General features: G+C 40.7%; 1 protein-coding gene and 1 long non-coding RNA gene across 3 annotated transcripts in view; one reads left to right on the top strand and one right to left on the bottom strand.

Moving 5' to 3' along the window:
- The window catches only part of SNRK (SNF related kinase), a 59023-nt gene that overhangs the window by 19055 nt on the left and 13228 nt on the right, over window positions 1–26740 (bottom strand). The window contains exon 2 of the mRNA XM_019418551.2: window positions 21820–22514. Coding sequence (XP_019274096.2) covers window positions 21820–22408 — 589 coding nt within the window. The 5' untranslated portion in view covers window positions 22409–22514. The remainder of the gene's footprint in view (window positions 1–21819; window positions 22515–26740) is intronic.
- LOC109248693 (uncharacterized) lies at window positions 16453–25830 on the top strand. 2 transcript variants are annotated; one of them, XR_008422659.1, is made up of 3 exons: window positions 16453–17170; window positions 17680–17920; window positions 25514–25830. It is a non-coding gene; the product is annotated as an uncharacterized LOC109248693 (long non-coding RNA). The 2 variants fall into 2 exon arrangements; XR_008422660.1 differs by lacking the exon at window positions 25514–25830 and having other exon boundaries at window positions 17680–19549.

The raw sequence follows: 26740 nt of genomic DNA, 5'->3' as shown, positions 1-26740 counted from the left end.
CATCTTAATAAAAATTCCTTTTTTAAGATTTTTAAATTTAAGTTTATTTATTTGAGAGAGAGAGTATGTGCTCATGCGTAAGCAGAGGAGGAGCAGAGGGAAGAGAGAGAATCCCAAGCCAGCTCCAACGCTGTCAGCACAGAGCCTGATGCAGGGCTCGAGCTCATGAACTGTGGGATCATGACCTGAGCCAAAACCAAGAGTCAGACACTTAACTGACTGAGCCACACAGGCACCCCTAAAAAGTCATTTTTGTATTTTAAAATATCTTTTTCCATTAAAAAACATTTGCTTATAAAACTACACACTCCCGAGGTATAGATCATAGACTCAGCTTGAGATTCGCCAAGTCTTTATGGGGGATGGATGGAGGGAGACAGGTGAGAGAAAGAGCATGGAATGGGGATTTTCTATTATTTTTTATTTTTTAAAAATGTTAACGGAATTGTCTATTGTACACAGGTTAACAAATATCAACCACCTGAAAAATCAAACTTAATGTTTTGACTTCAGACCCAGGTATAGACCCTTGGTTAAAAAAAATGGAAAAAGAAAATATTACTTAATACATATAGTTCTTCTGGTTAAAAAAAAAAAAAACACTTCCAACTTATGGAACTGTGGGAAGGGGTGGAAAGATAATGAAGTCCTTGTTAATATAAAGGCTGGGAGTTACTGGTCTCCCTCGAGCTGCCAAAAATGAGCAGTGAAGTCTCCTTTAGCTGCTAGGTAGGTCAACTGTCATAACACAGTTTAATTATGCCATTTCTAGGGTTGGAGGTGGAGTTTAAACTACAAAGATCATTTTAGGAAGGCTAACAAAAGATCAAAATGAAAACAAAACAGTCTAAAAGAACATACTAACAATTTGAGGAAACACTACTGTCAAAGGGTGGGCGGGGGGTGGCTGGAGGGTGTCATGACTGCTGAGAGGTCTTCTAAAAAGTCACTTCTGAAGTGAATTATCTAGAGACAAAAAAAAAAAAAAAAAAAAAGCAGGGATTAGAAAGTAATAAAAATGGGAAGACCAGGAGAAAAGTTCTAGGCAGAAACCTCGATTTTTTTCTTCTCACTTTCTTTTGTCAGTGTAGCCATCGGTCACGAAAGCAGCAACAGAATGTTCTAAAACCACTACAGATGAAGTACGGCACCTTTCACGACACCCCTTAAAACCGGCAGGATTTAAGCAAACACTTTTCAGTTCCAACTGTGGTTAGCAGCAACCGACGTATGACCCAAGACGAATGTAGAAAGCAATGCTTTCTTAGAAGAGCAGCACTGTTACAGAAGCGTGTCGGTCTCACGACCTTTGTTTCTGGTACCGGGGTCTTCTGGTGTGAATTCCTACCTACACGACAGGATCTACATCTGCATTCAAAACCACCTAGAGCTCCGGATGCTGAAGATTCTTGTTCCCAACAAGATCAGTGGTTGGTTCTGAGGGGCCTGACTAGAGACCACTCTCCAAGTGGTAAGAGTGGGGTAGACAAGGAATGAAGAATTTGGACAAGTCCATGTTTTAGGGTATCTACCTTATTTCCGGTTTTGCCAACACTCCAGTTAGAAGCAACTTTCTATTATTTAACCAGCAATCATTTCTTCTCTTAAAAAGAAAGTTAGAATAGGGGCGCCCGGGTGGCTCAGTCGATTAAGCGTCTGACTCTTGATCTCGGCACAGGTCATGACCTCATGACTTCATGGTTCGTGAGTTCGAGCTCTGCGTCAGGGCAATACTCACTGTTAGTGTGGAGCCTGCTTGGGATTCTTTTTCCCTCTCTCTGTCCCTCCCCGGCTCATGTGCTCTTTCTCAAAATAAATACATAAACTTAAAAAAAAGAAAATCAGTGGGGTGCCTGGGTGGCTCAGTCGGTTTGGCATCCAACTTCGGCTCAGGTCGTGATCTCACGGCTCATGAGTTCGAGCCCCACGGCGGGCCTTGTGCCGACAGCTCAGAGCCTGGAGCCTGCTTCCGATTCTGTGTCTCCCCCTCTCTCTGCCCCTCCCCCACCCACTCTCTCTCTCTCTCTCTCTCTTCCAAAAATAAACAAACAAAAAAAAAAAAAAGAAAGAAAGAATGAATGCCATCACTCATACCTACTTCAAAACAGTTCTTTCCCACACCTGAATCCACCTGGGGACTTCAAAACTCAATGCTGTCCAAACCAAGCTCGTCACTTTGTACCCAAGCGTGTTTGTCTCATTTGGGTTCTAGTGTGGTCTGTGGCACCTCCACCTACCAATCAAAACTTCGGAGGCATCCTGGACCCTGTACCACAGGTGTCCCCTCACTTCCGCATCAGGAAGATCGTGCCAGTTCCGGCATGGGCCCACAGTCCTCCAGGGCTCCTACCGCTGACCTCCAGCTCCCCGAGATCCCCCCAAACCGCCCTCCCAGCTGGCAACCAGGGCATCGCCGCGGCGAGCTGTAATCGCAGACGTTTTCCTCCATTACCCGGAGCTCCAGAGCAGCACATGTCCCCTGCATCCTCAGAGGTTTGCTGAACGAAATCGACCTGAAGCTAAAGAGACGGCAAACGCTTCTGCAAAGACCGTTTGGACAGGACGCCCCAGAAGGCAGCCGCCGCGGAGGTCCTCGGTACGCGGGCAGTGGGCAGTTACGGACGGCTTTCAAATAAAAGCTAGGAGGGAAAGGAGAGGGAGTATCTGGAGTGGGGACAGAGGGGTATCAGTGAAAACAAGCTGCAGTTTCTTTTGGTGAGGGGTTTAACGCCTGGCGCAAACCTGTCTTTTCAAGTCGAAAGAAAATAGGAACAAGTTCAAGAAGTCCGAAGGTTATCAAACGTGTGGGACGGCACACGTTCGCGCAAGTGCAAACCCGACAAGCAGCAGACACCCTTCCAACTCCGCATTCTTTCACAAATCACCTCACAAATCTGATTTTAGCAACCTCGGTAGATGGAGAGCGAAAGAGAGTGATTTCCTCTAGTGCGGCCTAATGAAAAAGCATGCCTGGGCTAAAGCATCCGAGAGACCTGGGTTCAAACCCTACCTTGGCCATTTAATTAGCTCTGTATTCTTGGCCAAGTTATACCTGCCTTCTGTGCCTCTGAGTTTTCTCTCCTACAAAAGGTGGACACCACCGCTCAGCTGGCGATTTCCGTGAGGGTGTCCAGGCAAAAAGTGCCACACGGATCCCCGCAGAACGTGGAAGGATGGATAAAAATCGTTGCCTCGAAGTGAAGGAGTGAGACTGGTAGGGAAAAGCGAAAGGAATTTTATACTTTTTATTCAATATACTTCTGTACTATTTGAATTCTCCTACAAGAACATTCATTTATATTCATTTATTGCTTATAAAAAAGTAATTAAAAATCAGCTGTGCTTAACAGAACATTACGAAGTGTACATACTTCAACGGGAGAAGCAGAAGCGTCTTTAGAAGAATGTCAAGGTAATGCGGTAATAAAAAAAAAAAAAAAAAAAAAAAGCCTGCTCACTGAGACAGTGATTCTCAACCTGTACGTCTGGGGACACTAGATTCCGTAAGATTCCCTTGATAAATCCACAGACCCATCTCTCCACAGCATGAACAGTTACAATTATCTTAGCTTTAATTTTTAGCACAAATAACGTCTGCCAAGGACCAAAAGTACTTCAAGTATTCAACTCGGGGTCTTGTGCAGCAAGGGGAGTCCGGTCAGTGCTGCCGGCCACTCACCCTCCGGCCCGTCTCTGCGCTTCAGACACACCCGCGGGTTCCCAAGGGGAAGGGGACGCCGGAGCCACAACCGCCGCAGCGCGGCCACCTCGGGGACAATCCCGGAGTCTGCTTCTGAACCTCCGCCTAGCCGAACAGCCCCTCGAGGCACTGCTCAACATCCAGGTGAGGCAAGAGTCCTTTACAGATCCACAGCTTTCCAAAACTACACCTTTTAAAAAACACCTTGTGAAAACAAGACGCTTCCTTTTGCAAGCTTTTGGGAAAAATCAAAATCTCTAGTTTTGGTCCCATGTTATTATAACACCGGCCCCAAGTCTAATGTTCCTATTTTAGACCCCATTCACACGAGCACATTCCTCTCCTAGGAATTTCAACACAGATGCTCTTCAAAGAGGGGGCTACTGCCACGGACACACGGCAACCGGAAGTTCAGTTTTCAGAAGAGACTTCACACTTCAACTCCCGCAAGAGTATGACCGACGCAAACCTCACAAGCAGAACACTGGTCTAGAAAGGAGGAATGCTGAGATTTAGTATCAGGTCTAAAAGCCTCCGATTCGATTTGTCTAGACAAACAACATAAACCACGCCGACTGAAGAACTATATGAGTAGCATTTTATACATGTGAAGTCTGCTTGATGCTTCAGTTTAATACCTGGTGGAGTGCTATGATGTTTTCTTAAATTTATTCTAAAGCAGAGCTTTCTGTATAAGGTTGAAGTATGCTAACGTAAGACAAATATACAAGCCATGAAAATACCAGTTAATAAAAATCATCTGCATATGCCAACTCCCGTGGGTTTTCTTTCAAAAGGCATGATGTTTAAAGCAATACATACAGTTTTCTGGGTGTGGGGGATAAAAGTCAAGTGAAGTTTGCCCTTTGACACAACACAGCATTGCCCTAGAGTCCCCAAAAAGGTTTAAGCTTGTCAAAAGACTTTTTTAATTCTCATTTGAGGATAAAGAGGAAAAAAAAAAAAAAACTTTAAAATACTGTATTTGCTATAATAAGATTCAAAATTCAAAATATTGGTTCTTCAAAGGTTTGATTTTGGCTAGTTCTCCATACCTAACACCTAAACAGGCATGTGGTTGAGAAGTGTATACAACTTCTTTTCCTACATTACAAAACACAAACAAAAAAGAAATCAGCATGTTCTACCTTTCTAGGAATTACAATCAACATACAAACTGATTGGTTCCACATAGGATATGACTTTCAGATCATTCCTCCATATTAAAACTTTAGCTAGAAAGTTCTCTCAAATATAACCGCACATTTCCCAGTTTTTAAGTTAACATTTACTTTTTTCAGATTATGAGAGTAATACATGTTTAATGACAGAAGATTCTATTAGCAGCCTGTAGGAGACTCCCACACACTCATCAACACCACAATCTTTAATATTAGCCTATTAGGCAAAAATATGATAGATTTGGTTTTATTTGTACTGTCCTGATTATTTTTCCCCCATTTCTTCAAGGTATAATTTACATACACTGGAAGTGACCGTTGTTAGTGTGCATTTCTGCTAGTTCTAACAAATGCAGTCATGAGGTCACTGCCACAATCTAGATATGGAGCAGCTCTATCACTCCAGAAGGTTCCCTGTACCTTTACATTCCTCCCCTGTTCCTGGCCCAGCCCCTGGCAACCACAACTCCGTTTTCTGCCCCTGGAAGTCTTGCCCATAAATGGAATCCTACAGGATGTAGTCTGGCTTTTTTAACCAATACATTTGAGATTCATCCATGGTGCCGCACATGTCAATAGGTCATCACTTTTTATTGTTCCACTGATCTTCCACTGCACAGATGTTTCAAAGCTTATTTCAGTCTGGGGCAACTATGAATAAAATCAATAAAACCATCTGTGTACAGATGTTTGTGCAGACTTAAGTTTTCATTTCTCTTGGGCAAATACCTAGGCAAGGGTGGGCTTCCTAAGCCATATAGTTAAGTGTACATGAGCTTTAAGGGAACTGCCTGATGACTTTTCACGGTGGCGCTAGGATTTTTACATTCCCATCCTCAAAGTATGAGAATTCCGGTTGTTCCATTCACACCCTTGTAAGCCCTTGGTACTGGCAGTTTAAAAAATCCCACCCATCCTAACAGATGTACTTTTAGTTTGCATTTTCCCTGATGACTAATGATGTGGGGCATCTACACGAGCTTACTATTCTATTACGCCTTCTCTGGTGAACTGTTTGTTTGCATCTTTCGTTCATTTAACATTGAGTTGCCTTTTAATTTACTGAGTTTTGAGAGTTTTTATTTTATATATAACCTCTAGTAATACAGAAAAAAGCTTTATTTTAAAATGGTCATATTGACCGTATTTACATTTCCTGAAAACAGCTTCAAAAGCTTTCTCAAAAAATTACTTGAGTATAGTTGACGTTCATAGTTATACTAGCTTCCAACATAGTGTCCAACATAGTGATCTGACGATTCTATACATTACTCAGTGCTCATCGTGAGAAGGGTAGTCACCATACAACATTATTACAATATCATTTGTACTTTCCATTTCTGTGACTTACTTGTTTAAACGTATACCTCTTAATTCCTTTTATCTGTTTCACCCCTCCCCCCACGCACCCCACCCCTCTGGCCACTTGTTTTCTGTATTTAAGAGGCTGATTTTTTTGTTCATTTGTTTTGGTTTTCAGATTCCATTATGTAAGGGAAACCATATGGTATTTGACTTTCTCTGACTGAATTCACTTAGTATAATACCCTCTATGTCCATCCATGTTGCTGCAAATGGCAAGATCTCCTCTGTTTTTAATGGCTTAGTACTTCATTGTGTGTTGTGTGTATACAAACTACATCTTCTTTATTCATCTATCGATGGACACTTAGGTTGCTTCCATATCCTAGCTATTGTAAATCATACTGCAATGAACATAAGAGTACATAAACCTTTTCAAACTACTGTTTTTTTATTCTTTGGTCAAATACCCAGTAGCAGAATTACTAACTGTACGGCATTTCTATTTTTAATTTTTTTTTTTGAGGAACCACCACACTGTTTTCCACAGTGGGTTCCACCAATTTACTTTCCCACCAACAGTGCACAGGGGTTCCCTTTTCTCCCCATGCTTGCCCAACACTGGTTATTTCTTGTCTTTTTGACACTAGCCATTCTGATCAGTATGAGGTGATCTCCCATTGCAGTTTTGATGTGCATTTCCCAGATGATTAGTAAGGCTGAGCATCTTTTCACAGGTCTGCTGGCCATCTGTTGGTTCTCTCTGGAAAAATGTCTGTTCAGGTCCTCTGCCCATTTTTTAATTGGACTGTTTGTGTTTCTGGTGTTGAGTTATAGAAGTTCTTTATATATTTTGGATTTATCATTTGCAAATACCTTCTGAGCTCTGAGAATTCTTTATGTATTCTCTATCAAATATGTGACTTCCAAATATTTTGTCCCAATTGGTGTCTTAATAAGATCTTTCAAGAAGCAGGAGTTGAGGGGCACCTCGGTGGCTCAGTCAGTTAAGTGTCCAACTCTTGATTTCAGCTCAGGTCATGATCTTACAGTTCACGGGATTGAGCTCCACATCGGGCTCTGCACTGACGATGTGGAGCTTGCTTGGGATTCTCTCTCTCCCTCTCTCTCTGACCCTCCCCTGCTGTCTCTCTCTCAAAATAAATAAACATTTTTTTTAAAAAGCAGGAGTTCATTTTGGTAAAATCCAATTTATCAAGTTTTTCTTTTATAGATTGTGCTTTTGATGCTCTATCGAAAATAGCTTTGGCTAAGTAAAAAGCTACAAAGATCTTCTGTTTTCTTCTAGAACTTTTACATTCTATGTTTCACATTTAAGTCTACGATGCACATTTGAGTTTTTGTAAGTGTATAAGGAATGGATCAAGATTCATTTTTTGCATATGGATATCCAATTGTTCCAGTACATTGTTGAAGACTACTTAGGCTTTCTCCACTAAATTGCTTTAGCACTTCTGCTGAAAAATCAGTTGATCATATGTGTGGGTTTATTTATGGACTATATTCTATTCCACTGATTTATATGTATGCCCTTTTCTTAACACTATATAGTCTTGATTATTGTAGCTTTATACTAAGTCCTGAATACTCCAGTTACTTTTAAGGTTAAACTTTTCCATCTTTATTGGTTATTCACATGACCTTTTAATGAACTCTCTTTTCATTTGTCTTTAGTAGAGTTCCTCATTGATTTGTAAGAGCTCTTTCAATAGTAAGAATAGTAATCATCTATGTTACAAATTATTTCCTTGGTTTGTTTCCTAATTATAATTTCTAAAAAAATACATGTACAACCATACCATAAACTGGAATCAAACCATATCCATAAACTGGAATCAAATCTATTACCTTTTCCTTATGATTCCTGTTTAGAAAGGCCAAGATCTTATAAATGTTTGCCCTTGGGGGGGGGGGGGGCGTGTAATTCGTGTTATACAAATCCTTAATTCACCTGGAATTTATTTTGACACATAACACAGATAGGAATCTGTCATTCCTTCTTCCTTAAATGTTTAACTATTTCCAATACAATTTATTAAATAATTCCTCCTCTGATGCCTTCTGATAATTGAGGAAGTTAAAACTATTAGAGCCTGTTTGCCTACATCACTTAAAATCACCAGCTAAAGAACCATGCTGAGGTATAGCGGTGTCCTCGGGAGAATCGGTCCTTATACTAAAGGGTCACAAAGCAGACACTGTTACAAGTACTCAACAAATGTGCGGCACCACTATTTGCCAGGCACTGTGCTAGGTGCTGGGATGTAATCATAATGAGACCTTAGAGGTTGGCAACAAAGGGAGAATGTCCAGGACAGATGACACTATTGCCCTTTGTGTCCCTTGCCACAATTCATCTCTCTTGATTCATTTGCAGAGAAAATAATGACCATCTGGCTTATAATTGATGGCTCCATCTTATCTTCCACCGAGGATACCCGTGTGAGAGTTGCTTCCAAGTATGTACCTCACCCTACCTCCAAGAGTCCATAAGCACTGCTAAAGGCTTGGGCTCCGTGTAGTAAACAGAGGGACTATCATATTTGGTTTGTTCTCTTCCCAGTTATGAGAAATAACTGATATACACCTGCATAACTTTAACGTGTAGAACGATAGTCTGGTTTACGCATGTTGGGAAATGATTTAGTTAACATCCATCATCTCAGAGACAATAAAAAGAAAAAATAATTTCTCCTTGTGATGAGATTTCTTAGGATCTATTCTCTTAACTCTCCTATATACCACACGACAGTGTGGACTATAGTCATCATGCTGTTCATTGCATCCCCGGTACTTATTTAATCTTATAACTGGAAGTTTATACTTTTCGAACACCTTTTTCTAATCCCCATCCCTTGCCTCTGGTAACCACACTCTGATCTCTTTCCCTGAGTGTGGGGTTTGTTTTGGTTTGGTTTTAGATTTTCACATATATAAGTGAGATCATACAGTATTTATCTGTCTTATCTCACTTAGCACAATATCTGCAAGTCCATATTGTCACAAATGGTAGGATTTCCTAATTTTTTATAGCTGAATAATATCCCATGGTATGCGTGTATACGTATATATACCACAACTCCCTTACCCATTTATCCACTGATGGACACTTAGGGTTGTTTTAATGTCTTGGCTATTGTCAACAATGTTGCTCTGAACATGGGGGTGCAGAGATCTTTTTGAGTTAGTATTTTCATTTCCTTTGGATATATTCCCAGAGGTGGAATTGTTGAATCATATAGTACTATTTTTAGTTTTCTAAGCAAACTCCAGTTTTCCATATGGTTGTACCAATTTATATTCCAACCAACAGTGCAGAAGGTTTCCCTTTTCTCCACATCCACAACGGCATTTGTTATCTCTTGTCTTTCTGATGATGGCCTTTCTAGCAGGCACAAGGGGGTATCTCGTTGCAGTTTTAATTTGCATTTCTCTGATGACTAGTGATATTGAACATCTTTTCATGTACCTGTTGGCCATTTATATATCTTCTTTAGAAAAATGTCTATTTAGGATCTTTATCCATTTTTAACTGGATTATTTGGTTTTATTGTCATTGGGCTGGAGTTTTTTTATATATTTTTGATATTAATCGCTTATCGGATACATGGTTTGCAGATATTTTTTCCCATTCCACAGGTTGTCTTTTCACTTTGTTGGTGGCTTCTTTCCCTGTGCAGAAGCTTCTGTGTTTGATGTATTTTTTATTTTATTGCTTGTGCTTTTAGGTGTCCTATATGAAGAAATCACATCAAGGAGGTTTTTTCCTGTCTTCTTCTAGGAGTTTCATGGCTTCAGGTCGTACATTTAAGTCTTTAATCCCTTTCAAGTCAATTTTTGCGAGTGGTGTTAAGACAGGGGTCAAGTTTCATTCTTCTACATGTGAATATCCAATTTTCTTCAATTTATTGAAGAGACGGTCTTTTCTCCAGTAAAGATTCCAGGCTCCCTTGTCAAACATCAGTTGACTATATATGCTTATTTCTGGACTCTTGATTCTGTTCCATTACTCCATTTGTCTGTTTTTATGCCTGTACCACTGTCTTCATGACTACAGCTTTATAGCATAGCTTGAAATCAGAAAGTATAATGCCTCCTGCTTTGTTCTTCTTTCTCAGGATGTCTTTGGCTATCTTGGGTCTACTGTGGTTCCATATAAATCTTAGGAATGTTCTTCTATTTCTGCAAAAAAATGCCACTGGAATCTTAATAGGAATGGGCTTTTGGTAGTATTAACATTTTAACAAAATTCTTCCAATCCATAGACAAGGGCTACTTTCCATTTATTTTTGTATCTTTGATTTCTTTCATCATGTCTTATAGTTTTCAAAATAGAGATCTTTCACCTCCTTGGTTTAATATGTTCCTAAGTGTTTTATTGTTTTTGATGCTATTGTAAATGGGATCAATTTATTTCATTTTCAGAAAAATTGTTAATGGATAGAAATGCTACTGATTTTTGTACATTAATTTTGCATCCTACAATTTTACTGAATTTTCTGATTAAGTTCTAAGAGTTTTTTGGGGAGTCTTTAGGATTTTATCTATATAAAATCATGTCATCAGCAACTAGAGACAGTTTTACTTCATTTCCAATGCTGATGTCTTTTATTTGTTTTTATTGCCTGACTGCTCTAGGTAGGACTTCCAATACTGTGTTAAATAGGAGACTGTGTCTTGTTCTTGATCTTAAACGAAAAGCTCTCAACCTTTTACCACTAAGTATGATGGTGGTGGTGGGCTGGTCATATATGGCCTTTATTATGTTGCGGTACACTGCCTCTACACCCACTGTAAGTTCTTACCACAAACGGATGTTGAATTTTGTCAAATGCTTTTTTCTGCATCTATTGAGATGATCATGATTCTCTTCTTTCAATTCTAGTAACAATAATTGATTTGCAAATGTTGAACCATCCTTGCATCCCAGGGATAAATCACACTTGATCATCATGGTGAATCACTTTAATGTGCTACTGAATCCAGGTTGCTAGTATTTCATTGAGAATTTTTGCATCTGTATTCATCAGGGATATTGGCCTGTAGTTTTCTCTTCTACAGTGTCCTCTTCTGCCTTCAGTATCAGGAAAATGCTGGCCTCATGAAATGAGTTTGGGAATGTTCCCTCCTCCTTGATTTTTCCAAAGCGTTTGAAAAGGATTGGTATTAATTCTTTAAGTGTTTGGTAAAATTAACCAATTGGATTTCTGATTACTGAGTTTATCTCCTTACTAGTAATTGGTCTATTCAAATTTTCTATTTCTTCTTGATTCATGTCTTAGTAGGTTATATGTAGAATTTTCCCATTTCTTCTAGGTTATCCAGTTTGTCAGCATATAGTTATTCATAGCAGCCTTTTTGACCCTCTGTATTTCTGTGGTATCTGTTGTAATAGCTCCTTTTTCATTTACGATTTTGTTGATTTGGGTCTCTCTCTCTTTTTTCCTTGATAAAATTAGCTAAGGGCTTGCCAATTTTATCTTTTCAAAGAACTGACTTTTAGTTTGGTTAATCTTTTCTATTGTTTTTTTCTGTTCTCTATTTCATTTATTTCTGCTCTTTATTATTTTCCTTCTTTCTATATGGGATCTTTCCTGCTTCTTAATGTAGGCATTTATTGCTACAAACTTCCCACTCAGAACTGCTTTGTTGCATCCCAAGTTCTAGTTTTGCATACCCACAAGTTCTAGTATATTGTGTTTCCATTTTCATTTGTCTTCAGAAACTTTCACTTCCCCTTTAATTTCTTCTTTGATCCATTGGTTGTTCAGGAATATCATGTTTTTTAAGAGTTTTTGGTTATGATTTCATGATTCTTTCTCTTCTTTGCTATCAGTGTGCCAGTCTCTAAGAAGTCTCTAATATTACCTATCTGTAAGTTGAAGGCTGAAAATGTGAATTTGCTGAACTTGCTAGAATTTTATGTAAAATTAACCAAATAAGGATCTGAGTAAGACCCTGATGAAAACTACAAACAAAATACATGGAGTTTTACATGGGCTTAGGAGAGTTCATTTCAGCATCCTAGGAGACTTTATTTGCTTGCTTCATGGTGCTCTGCTATGGGACAAGTCAAGAAATGATCTAAAGAAAGTGATCAATAGTTCTCTAATTGGTAAGAGACGCTGATAGCTAAGGACTCTGAAGTTCAATTCTCTTACATGAAGTAACACAAGAATGAAGTCTTAGAAGCCTTCCTTAATGATTAAAAAACTGTTCCTTCTAATCCCCTGACAGCAGCTAGAAGAGTCAAAAGTAGAAACGGAACACAACTTCGCTAACTCTTCTTACCTCTGCTGATTAATGAATTCATCTTGATACTGAAGCTGGATAGTAAATCCAAAAAAATTTTATCAAGCTGTTTACTGACAACTTCAGAGCAACATAGCCCACCCACAAACTGAGAAGTAGAACAAAATTAGGACTAATCTAAAACTACTGGGAATCTTCTACTTCTAGGTAGACTGCAATGTGTTGAGCAGACTGAAGGTCCTGCTGTAACCACTAGAAACAAAATGATAACTTGCAGAAATCAGGTTTTCAAGGCCTTGGAAGCAACAGAAATAAATGAACTGAAATTCCAAAATCAAGAAGAGCTCTTTCTAAGAGCTGAGGCAGAAATCCAAACAAGAATCACGTGACCTCAGGAATATCAACAGATCACATGCGTTCCTAAAAAAGGTTAAACCAAATCAACTTATACTATACCTAAAAGAAGAGCTTATGTCTACCAACTTTTTAGAAACCTGAAAAATAGGTAAATTTAGGAAAATACAGCTAGTCTGATGCAAGAACATAAGCTTGCAGTGGACTGACATTCAAAGTCTCATGTAACAATCAACTGGTTTTTATACACATTAGTCTCCTGAGAATTTGTTAAGCCGGTTTCAGTCCTCTGGAAACTAATTACTACTGAGCACAAAACTGAGAATCACACTTTGGAACTGGGGGATCACACCATCTGAGGGGCTTTCCTGCCATCTACTGGAGCTCCTGATCCACGTTAAGTCTCTTTAAACTGTAGCAAGGACCTAAAGTCAACGAAGAGTTGATACATACAAACTGTTCATGACACAAAATGGGTTTAAAAAAAAAAACTACCAAACACACCAAATACCTACAAATTAAGTCTTGGGCTTTAAAAAACACAAAGGACACCATATCCCCAACGATCTGATGTTCCTTTTGGGAGAAGCCCTGTCTATAAGCTTACCTCCAGCTTTCCATTACCATCTTCCCAAGTCATAGCTAGGAAATTTAAAACACTAGAAGGAAAATGAGAGATTAATGTATAAAACAAGTCAGAGTCAAGTAGCCAAAGGCACAAAAATAAGGACACAATTCCACACCTCTATTTTATGTTCCAAAGCTTACTTCAAAACTGCTTCAAAGTTGTGGGCCCATTTTTTACTCAGCCCCACAAGCCTGCAAGATCAGATCTAAAATAAGCTTCATAGCGGTCTGTATAACATGCTTCAAACCGCAGGCCTGCCTCAATGTGCAGAGAGGAGGTGAGTCCAGGACATGTTAATATACAGGCACAAGTCAGGGAAAAGGAGTTCCAGTATGAGCAAGGATATCGGGCCGGGCCATGGGGGAGGGGGCACGATTACACTGTGTAAAAAAAATTCAGCAGAATGTAAGTTTTCATTTCTTTAGTTCGTTTTCTGTAATATTTAACTCATTTAAACAAACATTAGGGCCTGTCATGTTTACCTGGTGACAGGAATGGAACACAGATAAGATATAAACAAACACACAGTTCTCTTTCTCAAGGACCTTACTATTGAGCAAGAGGCACAAGCGAGCCATCTGAAATGAGTGAGGTTTGGCGTCATCCCATCTAATTCCAATGGGAAAAGGCCATTAGGGCATGTGTCCCCTTCATCTCACCATCCTCTGTTTTTAGCCATCTAACAACCCCCCCCCCCATTATTTTTATCCAACAAACCAGTGCACCTACTCTGTGTCTGGCTGCATCCCAGGCAGAATTCAGACGTACCCACCAAGAGCGTCTCCCTCCACAGTCTTTTTCTCCTACTTGCTGGACATGGCCCAAACGCTGAGGTCCTACAGAGTTTTTCTTAGGTTTCAGGGATTAAAATAATTGCAAATTAAACTTTTATAATATCGTCAGGCGCTGTTGTACACTATAGCGGATATAGTTTTTAAAATATCACCATCAGGCCAACCAATAGAAACGAGGTGAGATAAATCAACGTTTTTCTGAAGACGAAGTGAGTTAGACAGAAAATGGGTTAATCGAGGACGACGGGAAGAGGACGTTTAAAAACAGCGAGTCCATGTGCTGGGACGACGGTCGTGAGGAGGGGCCGGAGCCACAGAACGTCTCGGCTAATTAGCTCGGCTTGGCCCCGCGGCGCCCCCTTCGAGGCCCACTCGCCATCTTCCTCCGCCCCAGCCGGCGGCGACGTGTGAAGACCCGGCCGAGGGGAGCCACGGCCCTTGAAAGAAGAAAACCACACGGCCGTGTGTGTGACCGTGACCGTCGAAAGCGATTCCTGAGCAGCTGCTCCGCGAGTCCTGACCACTTCGGGACCCCACAGGCGACTTCCCGATGCGCGGGGACAGTCTCCCCAGAAACGGAGACGCGTCGCCACCAAGTCCCACGAGGCCACTCCGGAGCGAGCCCGAGAGCGCCGTCGAGCACAGCACCTACGGTCAACGCAGTTTTCAGCAGTTTTTCAGAAGACCACGGTGACGTCGCTCAACGTTCAGGAGTTCGCACTGGGTGGCGACGCGTATCGTGGCTACCTCGATTCCGAGTTTACCGTGTTGCGAGTGGGCGTTAACGGCTGAATTTTTGTTCTGCGAACGGGTCCTTCTTCAACAGGTTTACGCGTCTCCCCAGAAAAAAGATAAAGAAATACCCAAGTAGATTTGATAGTTTCGACTCCCTAAGGGCTTCCTAAGGCTACAACCCGAAGTGAATAGATTTAATTTCTGCATTTCTGAATGGAGACAGTTAACTGTTTTAAGTGGTCTAAGAAGCTCTTTGAAGTTCCAAGAACCTAACCCGTTACCAAGCAGATCCTTTCATTTGTTTCTATCTAACGTTAAGAACACACACGAAGGAAAACCCCTCCCTTAGAAGTTAACCTAGTCCCTACGTTCCGCAAGTTAAACACCACTGGAAGCACGTGTGCGGAAAACACAAGGGCCAAGGTCCCGGGCCGCCCTCGCTCCCGGTTTTCCCCCCCCGCGGCCGACATTTCAGCGACTCCCCCGAGGCCAAGCTTCCAAAGGCGGAGAAAGCCCCTCAAGAGGAGCAACGAGGCCGCGATCTCTGACCGCCCTTCGGGACGGCGGCCCGGCTCCACGGGGACCGGGCGTCTGTGACCCCTCCGCGAGGGCCGTGGCGACAGTCCCGCCGGACCGAAGGCCGACGTCGGGTCTGGCGCCGGGCCAGGCACCAGCGCGTCCTCCTTCCTCGCACGGCCGCCGTCCCCGAGGCGGGAGCCGTCCCCGCCCTCACCGCACACACGCCGGTAGCGGACGGACCGAGAAGCCAGTCGAGGGGGGGGAAGCGGGGCGCGCCCCGCCCCTGGGGGCCGAGAGGGTGGCAGGCGGGCAAGAGCCGTCGGGGTCAAGGGCCGGGAGGCCCAAGGGCCCGAGGCAGGACTGCGAGCGCAAGGTGACCGGCAGCAAGGGGGCGGCATCGCGGGGGTCGCGCGTGACGGAGGACACGGGGCGGCCGACCTTGGGGACCGCGCTGCCGCGCTGAGGACTCCGCTTCCCACGGGGAACGAACGGGAAGACCTCCGGGATGCCGAGCGGAGCAGAGCTGCGCACCGAAACTCCAAAAGGAACGGAGAAGCAGCTCTCCCCGACGGGCGGTGACCGCCTGCAACGGCCGCGTCCCCGGCACGGCGCCCCCCTCCAGCCGGTCCCCGCTGCAAGTGCCGGCTCTTGGCGCCCGAAGACCCGGGGCCTCCTCCCTCCCGGAACCGTCAGCGTCCGGAAACCGGCGGCAGGAACAAACGACGGGAAGGCGGCCTCCGACATCCCGGCCTTCTCCCTCTCCTGCCGAAGACGCACGGAGTCGCCCGGTCGGCCCGGCCCCCACCTCCTCACGCCGAGAGCCCGAAGACTCGAGGTCGGGCTCGAGGGCCAAGAGCGGGCCGACCGTAACTTCCGGCGTCTCTCTCTCCCAGCGGCACCTGCGCCGACGAGCGCCGCACGCCTCTGCCTTTGCACACACGCTGTGACAGGGAAGGAGTGAGAGGGGCCCGAGGCCCACGTAAAACCAAACGACACCAAACCCGAGGCTCGTCAGTCGGCGGCCAGGGCCCGGAGAAAAGTTCCAGGTGCTACAAATCTTCCGGACGAAGAACATGGTTTCGAACGAGGCAGGGAGGGAACCTCCCGACCTGCACGAGGCCAGGGGACACCTGACAAGAAGCTCTGGGAAGGGCAGCGGGAGGGGAACAAGCAGGACGGTCTCCCGGCTCCCAACGGGAAAGGCACGCGTGTCCAGCCTGAGGTTCCAGGCGCGGGAACAACATCAGAAAAGATTTCCAAAGGACCTGAAATTTGGTTTTCACTTACTTAGCCCCAAATAAGCACAAGGTGTGATTGAAATGGGGCAGAGGGAGGCGAACGAGAGAAGTTGAAGCTCAATTATCAGTATCAAAAGAAGAATTTTATGTTCTCGTTAAAAATGTTTGAAACTGAAGAGATTTAAACATGTTTTTTCCTGAACACTTATTCCTTAAAGCATATGAGAATTAAAATGTTGGGAGTCTATTTTTCCACTAATAACCTAAAACATTTGATCCTACGATTTTAAACCAGAGGTAGACAAGGCTGGATGCACATCAGAATCTCACAGAAGCTTCTGGATAAGGGCCTCACCCAAGACTATCTGAACCAGAATCTCCAGGGCGGGGCCCTGGCAAGGTTTGCTTGTTTTTGAAAAGTCTGCTCCAGGTGAAATTTACCAGTGGTGAGTAGAGAACCACCAATTTAGATCTTACCACTAGCAAATTATACTAGAAAGTGGCATCAATATATACTTCACTTTATCTGAATCTTATAACACAGTGAGAACAATAAGCACCAGAGCTAAAAATGCAGTAGGGAAGACATTAAAGGACATCTGTCATTTTAATCACATTTTTCAGGCCTCTCGTTAAAAAAAAAATCAACGGCTGAGTTAGCCTAAAAAACCCCTACGTACGGTACCTATAGATTATACTACCTATAACATGTCGTGCTCAAGAATCTTTATTACAAATATTAAGTTCTAGAGTAGCTTATTTATAAAACTCAAAAGATTTTACTCAAAGCACAGAACGGCTCTTCCCTAAATACATAATTATACAACAGTCACACTGTAAAGCCAGCACGTCGTGCATGCAGAGCTAATACTGTAAAGTGCTTTCGTTTACATAGGGTTCGTGGCGGATCAATTTTCACCTATGATCTCTGAAATAACTGTCATTTGTTTCACAGGCACACGGAACTTCTGAAAGTTTAGGAAAGGAGTTTCTTCTTTTGGTTTTACGTGACAAGTGGTGATGGTATGCTCTGTAAAAGGTACCTTTCAGAATATGTGAGCTGCACTCGACAGCTGGATTGAGGAAGGTGTGCACCACGTTTCTAAGGATACGTCTTTCACTTCCGTACAACTGAACACCGCATGCGGCCGCCTGGGCCCAAGGAGGCAGTGTGGTTCATGCTGGATACGTACCATGTAGGCAGGTTTTACATTTACCTTTTTAAATAAGACAAGATGGTGCTTTAAACAGACCAAACTTACTTCCCTATGCGTAAAAAAGGCACAAATGATCCCTTAAAAATGCATGATCTCAAACTCTACACTCAGGCCTAAACTCTGTGACACAAGCCAAGGTCTTCTAATCTATAATCCATCAGGGCTCACGGTCCAAATGGCAAATTTTAAGAGTAGGTAATAAAAATTTAACCACAGTCTGACTCTGGGAAGAGAAAGTTCAAGTCGGAAAACACAGAAACATTGCTAAAGCATCTGTCTCTAATAAATCGTAACTTTGAGCAGGAAAGATGAAACTATACCCCCTCAGATTTGGTGCACCTTGGGAGGGACTGTAAAAGCAAATACATTAACAGCTTTTCTGGAAAAAATCTGAAATAAAAGCAAGGAGTTATCAATTCACAACAAACTATAATAGCAGATTTAGATAAACCAAAGAGAAAATTTTTGATTTATGCCCTTCTGGACTAACTTCAAAGTTCTATCACAAAGATATTACACCTTAGGTTGTACAATGTGTACAGTAAGGACTGACTTTTTTAAACGTTTTCAAAGAAAATATTTACACATTATTATACACATAATGCTACAATCACAGTTCCCGTGGCTGCCCATTTCCCAAATTGTCTAAAAAAGACTCTTGTAGGAGGGAGTATGTGGACATATTTCTTCATGGCGCTAAAGCAGAGGAAGGAACAGGCTGTCCCGAGTACATTCAATGTGGCTTCTAGTTAAACCACAACTCTTGGCTTGAATATGCCACGCAAGATTTCCAAAAACTGGTATACTGCACACGCTATAAGTAGCACATAAATTAACAGTCAAGAATATCTCAATTCATGTTTTACTAATCCACTTTGTCACAAGATAAGGCAATGCTTTTCAGATAGACTGGCTAGTCACTTTTAAATTCACACTGGATTTTGAAATGTTCTTCGCATGTACTAAGCTAGGTCTAAAAAAGGAATAATTAAAGATGCTTAGGAACACAATTTTAAGATATGCCCAGAGTCTTCATCAGCTCTTGAAGCATTACTGAACCAGAAAAAGTATATATTAAGTAATAAAAGCAAACTAAAAATCTGTAAAAGGTACTACAAACTACATATAGTTCTTGTTCGCAGGTCAGAGGGAATGATATGATACTAACTCTGAACATTAAGGGCAGACGCCAATACATCCTAAAACAAAATGACAAAATAGAATCTATGGCAATAAACACAGTTACATATTGATAAAAGGTATAGGTCATTATGCAAAATAAATTATAGAAATTTACATACTTTACACAGCTAGAAAATAACATATAAAAGCAAAAATTGATTAAAATACAAAATTCAGATTAGAGTAGGGAACTAGTATAATTCTCTCAGAATATAACATCAGAATAAAAACCTGACACAGAGGAACAAATTATACAATTAGCAACTTGAATTATGTACAAAAACTTTGTATATGCTAAAAATAGTCACCAAAAATCACTATGTATTAAGCCACACAGAAAATCTAAAAATACTCCCCGAAGCAAAAACCAGTAAGGTTGCAATGTAGACTACTGACTGCCATGTACTAAAATTAGAAGTTAAAAACCAAACAGCTAAAAAGAAACATAAATCTATCTACTTTGAATTAAAAAAGAAAAAAAGAACCTCTGGGTTAAGTAAGAAATAAAACAGTAAAGATAAACTTCAGCAATGAAAAACAATGACCAGAGAGTGAAATCCTCAGGATGTTACCAGAGATTGCAGGAGAGAGCAACACACAACCTTAAATGTTGGAAATCAGAACAATGAAGAAAAAAAGCTTTCAACTGAAGACAGTAGAAAAGAAAACAAAGGGAAACTGAAAGATCATGGAAAAAATTAGTAACAACGAAAGAAAAAGTAATGACATAGAAAACAAGTGCAGTTGTAAGCATCCTCCCACTTTCCTTTTCCTTTTTAAAAACTTTTTAAAAGTTTTTTTAAGGCAAGATTGAAGATATAAGGAAAAAAACAAGAAGATTATAGTGAATACCTGTGTACCCACCATCCAAATTAGAAAATAAACATCACCAATATAGATAAAACCTTCTAGATATGCCTGCCCCTCGTGTAACCTCATGCATTCTTCAGAGCTTTACTACATGTGCATGCACCCCTGAACAGTACATAATACTGCTTCATATGTTTTAAACTTTGATATAAATGTTGTAATACTATCAGTATTCTTACAAATTTGCTTTTCTTAAATGTTTGTGAACTACCGCCATGATGACATCCATGGTTCATTCATCTTCACCAATATACAGAATTCCATCACATGAATATCAAACAATGTATTCCCCTGCTGATGAATACTCAATAATGCTGTTAAAAACATTCTCTGAAAATCTGTGTACATGAGTGAGAGCACCTCTAAGGGTGTGTACACAGGAAGAGAAGTGCTGGGTCTCAGGATTGTGTACTTCTTTAACTTTAGTAGATAACTGTCTTCTACGTAGTACTAGTTAGATTTCCTGAAGATCTATAGTGTTATCTACACTTGGTTTGGTCTGACATTAGTTTTTCCCAATGTGAAAAGTATGGATAGTATCTTATCAGGCTTTTATTTTCCCTGATTATTACTGAGGTTGAACATCATCATTTCCACGTTCAGACATTTATGCTTCCTCTTCTGTAAATTCTTGGCTTCATTTTCTGACGAGACCTGCTCCATTAATCAAAAATCTCTGACTCAAATATCCTAATGAAAGGTTTCGGTGAAGCCTTGTTATCTGCGGTGGGCAGGAACCATTCAACAACCCTTTCTTTTATAGGACACAGAAATCTAAGACGAAAAGCAGTATTTTGGTGTACAGAATATTCAGTATAAAATTGGTACTCCTCAATGTGTGCCTTTAATCTTCCATAACCTGCATTTCAAATGATCAGAATGCAAACGGAAGACTCCTAAGAAGTGAGATATCATGTACATGTAATATTAGAGCATTATTATTCCAAGATTAAACTAAACATTGTAAAAGCTGACCACACCTTCAGCTTAACAACTTGTTAAAAATTAAGAATAAATTCCTAAATTCCTACATGACTTTCAAAGCAGATACAATCCCAAAGGGACAACACTGCCACAAGATGAAAAGGAGCAAACACTTCCACCCGGAATAGATAACTCAGGACAAGAGAGAACACAACGTTTTGGAGTGAAGAGAGGGTAGCTGGCAATGCAAAGGGCTACCAAAATTCTGGAATCCACCATAGAGCAGATGTCTGTACGTCAATTTCCTGTCCTATACAATGAAACAGACAATAACCACCACACCGGTCGCTGTGAAAAGTAAACACGGTAACACAGGATACAATACCTCTATCTGATTCAATTCTACTCTATGGATGAGGAAATGAAGCAGAGAGAGATCAAGTACACTCTTCAAGATCACAATTAATAAAAGATCCCCATGCCCAAATTCTTCATAATGTACTGTAGCATTCACAGTACTTTTCCAATATGAGTCTCAATGAGTGTTAAGGGATATGTCCAGGAAGGAGCAGACTAGGGGGACTACCAGAAGGATCTAAGAAGATAGGAAATGTACTCAGACGTTCAAAAGAATTACAGTGAGCAGGTGATGGTTACCTTAAATGAGAACGTACTCATTTTTCTCTGTGCTGACAAATATACTTAGATGTTTGCCACATAAGGGGTAAAACTAACTGCCAGCTTTAGGAATACACGGCATTCATGAAACCTAATCTGTTAATTAAGACACATTTAAGAAAGTCCCTTAAGAAATTATTTTCAGATAAACAGCAACCAATTTGACCAACTATTCTCTAGCTGGTGGAATTCAAGTGGGCAAATATTGGAGGAAGGTTACCTACCTACTGCGGGTGCATCATATTCATCACCAAGCAGAATTTCTGGAGCAGAATACGCAAGAGATCCACAGCTTGTTGTGAGCTTCTTCCCTGGTTGAAATTTGTTGCTGAAACCAAAGTCTGTCAACTTTACAAGACCTTGTTTTTCGAAGAAGACTACGTTCTCTGGTTTTAAGTCTCTGTGAACCACATGGAGTTTATGGCAATAAGATATAGCATGAACGATCTGAGCAAAGTACTTCTTGGCCAAATCTTCATTAAGTCCCTCTTCGTGTTTCATTATGTAATCGAACATATCTCCTCCATCTCCAAGTTCCAGAATAAGATAGAGTTTGGTCTGGGTGTCAATAACTTCATACAGGCGTACGATGTTGGGATGCTGCACTAGTTTCATGCATCTCACTTCTTGGAAAAGATGACCAGTGGCCAGAGTGTCCAACTTTGTCTTGTCAATAACTTTGACTGCTACTTTTTCACCTGTAAAGACATGCCTGGCAAGTTTAACCACTGCAAAATGACCTCGACCCAAGGTTTTATCCAGATCATATAATCCAGCAATCTTTCCATCATACCCTCGCTTGAATCCTGCCATGCTGGTCCAACAGAAGAAAAAATATACAGACTGTTCAAAATGGATCTTCTCATATAAGAATATTTGGTGAAAATAAGGAATTCATTTTCAGTGTCGCCACGGACACCTACAAAATAAGAGAAGAAACAAAATTAAGTTTCTGTAGCTTTTCCTTTTATAGTTTCCTTACTTTTTTTTTTTTTTAAGAGAAGCCTGAAGTAAATAAATTGAGACATAAAATGAGTAAGGGCCATGTAACAACCTGTTTATACATTTTGGGTTTATATTACAAAGGCTGAGAATTTAAATACCATATTAAATTTTGCAAACTGAAAAAAAAAAAACTGATTTGTTGAAACAAGTTTTTGGTGATGTCAGAAATAAGAAACCTGGCAAGTTTGATAAACTATGTTTAAAAAAAAATTTTCCCCCAAAGTAATTTCAATTAGTGTCTTAAAAAACAAGGCAAGAATTGACCAAAGGGAAAACAGAATAAACATTTGGACAGAAACCCAACAACTTTTTCCTGTTATTCCAAAACTAGCACTATTTCCTGTAAGTACCAAAAAAATCCCTTTAGTGAAGCCTCCTCTAGTTAGAATTCCAGCTGGAATTCCCTTCCCTTCTCCGTTATCTCCACAGTAGCTTGGACACCACCAGCCCATGAGGTCTTATTCTACAGATTTTCGTATACACCATTTCCCTCCTAAGACCGTAAGGTTCTTGAGAACTCTAAGGTTCTATTTTTTTCCTTCTACCCTCCCCTCCCCTAAACAGTGTTTTACATATAACAGGTAGTCAATATTTTGTTACATTTTGAAATTCAACTTCTTTCCAAAATGTTTACATGCCAATTGTTTGCTCTTGTGTCGCTAGTGCCTAGAATGGCAACTGACACACAGTAGGTGCTTAATAAATGTTTGCTGACTGGTACTCGCTCTTTGTACTTATCAGTTATGCCTCTATCACAGTCTTCAAACTGTCAAACCAAACTCACCACAATCTGTTTATATTTCAAAAACAAACAAGCATGCATTTTTTTTTAATTTTTTTTTTTAACGTTTATTTATTACTGAGAGACGGAGACAGAGCATGAGCAGGGGAGGGGCAGAGAGAGGAGGAGACACAGAATCCGAAGCAGGCTCCAGGATCTGAGCTGTCAGCACAGAGCCCAACGCGGAGCTCGGACTCACAAACCGGGAGATGATGACCTGAGTCGAAGTCGGATGCTTAACCGACTGAGCTACCCAGGCACCCCAAACAAGGATGCGTTCTTAAACCATCTTAAAGATCCTTTGGTTTTAAAGACCATATCTCACATGGCATTTAAAATTCTAAACCTTTATTATGTAAACTCTAAATACAGAAATCAGCTCTTATAAATGACCTTCAGAAAAACAAATGTATAAAATCATACAAATTATCACTTTAAATCTCACAAATTCAACTCCCACTATTATTTTTTCTGACCAAAATTTAATAGAATTATTATAAAATCCAATGAGGAATACAGCCATCTCCCAAGACTAGCTCTCTCCCATGAGTGCATACAACCCTTCCCTTCTGCAAAGTCTCTTCTAATGCTCCCAGTATATACTTTCATGTTTCCAGTTGTTTTATTAAGAACAGTAGTTACATCATTTACTCCCACTTAGATGAAAACATCCCAAAAAAGTAAATTGTACATAGAACAAGGTGTTTTTTTTTAAAAGCACTAGCATTACATTCTTTCAATCCCGTTTTTGCTTAAAAGAACAGAAGAAAAGCGAACATTAAAAACCTATTATACGTATTTGTGTAAAATGAATCAAAGTGCTGCAACTATGATTCAAACTGTTCTTATTTCAAAGCCCACGTTCTTTATAAACATTTAATCACACTAAATGATGTTATGCTTAGGGTAGTATCTGGAGAGTTAAAGTACCAACTATAAAAGAGGCATAAAGTCATTCCCACATGCAAACTGAAATTATCTGAAACACCTATCTGGAGCGACCCTCAAATATCTATATTAGCTGTATGTTTATTAATATGTTTTTTATATTTTAGTAATTACCATAATAATAAATATAAGTTACCACTTACTGAGTAAGTATAATATCTCACTCATATACCAAATTCTTTACATCATCCTCATTTAATCCTTACAAATGCCCTCAGAGATAGGGATTATTAGCCCCATTTTGAGGCACAGAAATGGTCAGTCACTTAGCATAGTCTACCAGGTCCGTATGTAAGACTAGGATTCAAACCCAGGACCACCTGACATCAAAATCTGTGCTTTTAACCACTATCTACACTGTTTCTGCAATCTAAATGATTAATCCCGTTTATTCTATAAAGATTTTAAAAATAAGAAACCAACAGTACTACATACAGGTGTTGGAGAAAAAGCAAATTTCTTCTATACTGTGTATTATCTTGTCATATAAGCTAATAATTTTAATGACAAGATTAACAGGAAAATCCAAGTGGAAAGATGTTGCTTTATTTGGACAGTAGTTCCCCCAAAGAAAGTTTAATTCAGGCATATTTAATTTTCAAAAATAGCAACTCTAAGCTAACTCCAGGGGGCAGAAAACTATCTTTGTATCTTTAATTTTGATTAATTATAAGGGCAGTAATTATTCTTAAAGTTCTACCTCAGTCTATTAAGTTACAAGCTGGCAAATGCAACTTAAGCTTTCAAAACAACTTTTAGGCTGCCCTCAAGTGATATAATATTTGTTTTTCTCATCCCTTTAGTTTAGATGTATTCTTGTTAAATGGCATATAAATCAGATTTCAGAAATAAATTTGAATTTAAATTAAATTTTAATTAAATTAATTAGGTCATTCACTTTGCCTTGTTACGAAAGTAATAAATGTGTATGTAAATGAGGGGGGAAAAAGTAGTTTTTCAGGGTCTCTGACACCCAGAAACAATTACAATTAACACTCTGCAGTTTCTCTTCCCAGAACTGTGCCAGCAAAAGGGTACAATGAAAATAGTTTTTAATCCACTAGCAAGTTCACGGGAAAGAATCTAACAGGGTCTCCTCATGATGAGGCTACCTTGTAGTGAAAGAATAATCATTTTCACTACCAAGGAATGTACTCTTTTTGTAATTCGTTTCGTACACACAGTGTCTATGAAACCACAGCGGTTTACCAAACACCAGGACATTATGATTAACTGAAGGTCGAAAGGAAAAACATCCTCGTTACTGATCATCTCTTTAAGTACTAGCCTACTGGGCAACCCAACCATCAAGTACATTTTGTGTTCGCACAGGAAGTAACTACATTGTTTTTTGATCTTTGAGGACCTTGCAGGGCCTGAAAGTCATGCTGAACATCAACGCTGAATGTTAAGAGGTGGCTTATACAGAGTGCAGGTGCCTCTAATGGCTCCAGGACATACCCTACAAACCGCATACTGAATAATCCTTGTTACCACTGTGTTTTGTGAGTTGCTTCTTTTTCCTAAAGGAAAACACAGAAGGAGATTTGAGTTTAGTTCTATTTGTTTTAACTTTGCTTAGAGTCAAAATACACATTCTAAGGCTGGATCCAGACAGACATAAAAATGGCAAGTATGTCTTTAGTGACCCAGCATCCCAGGATCTTTCTCCCCTCTGTGAATTACAACCCATTCAAAGAATCTTGAGGAAACAGAAATTTAACAGTGCACACATAAACAGAGATTGTTCCAGGCGGCCAGGTCAGACAGATTCTACTAGAAGGAGGAGGAAGTAATAATAATAAACGGTGAATTCACCATTTTCTAAATGCTTCCTGGGTAACAGGCTCCAAATCCACTTTTCACTGAATCGAAACCAAGAGCCCGCAAGCTAGGCGCAATGAGGCTTGACTTGCCCAGTAAGCAGCAGGAGGCAGTTCCAATCCTGCCCAGCCTGGTTTCCAAGCCCAGCCTGCCTGCAGGAGCCCCTGCCGGGTCATGAAACGCTCACTCCAACAGCCAAAGAGGGCGACCTTCACAACAGACAATCTTCGAGCAGGCCAGCAGAAATCAATTATAATGCCAGCACCTGGGAACACACAAAACACCTTCACACGGAGGCTTTCCATTCGATAGGAAAAAAGAAACTATCACTATGAACACAGGGCGCCGATAGCTAAGGCTGTGGCATACTGGCTGAGGTGCCTCACGGTACTCTGCACAACCCTGAAATATCCCACAAATACTGAAAGGCCTAAGCATTCACACTAGGCCAAGGCGATTTACACAACACACCAAAGGTGAGCATCCGGGTAACCCTTAAGCTCACACACAGGGCCTCGTCTAGAGACAGGGAAACCCTGGAACGCTTACCTGCTCCTTCAGCTCCAAGAAGGATCCGGCAGCTCCTG

Source organism: Panthera pardus, unplaced genomic scaffold (genome assembly GCF_024362965.1).
Source record: "Panthera pardus isolate Hobbes unplaced genomic scaffold, ASM2436296v1 HiC_scaffold_16, whole genome shotgun sequence".
In the NCBI taxonomy this organism is placed as follows: domain Eukaryota; kingdom Metazoa; phylum Chordata; class Mammalia; order Carnivora; family Felidae; genus Panthera; species Panthera pardus.
This window is presented reverse-complemented; position numbering and strand designations above follow the sequence as displayed.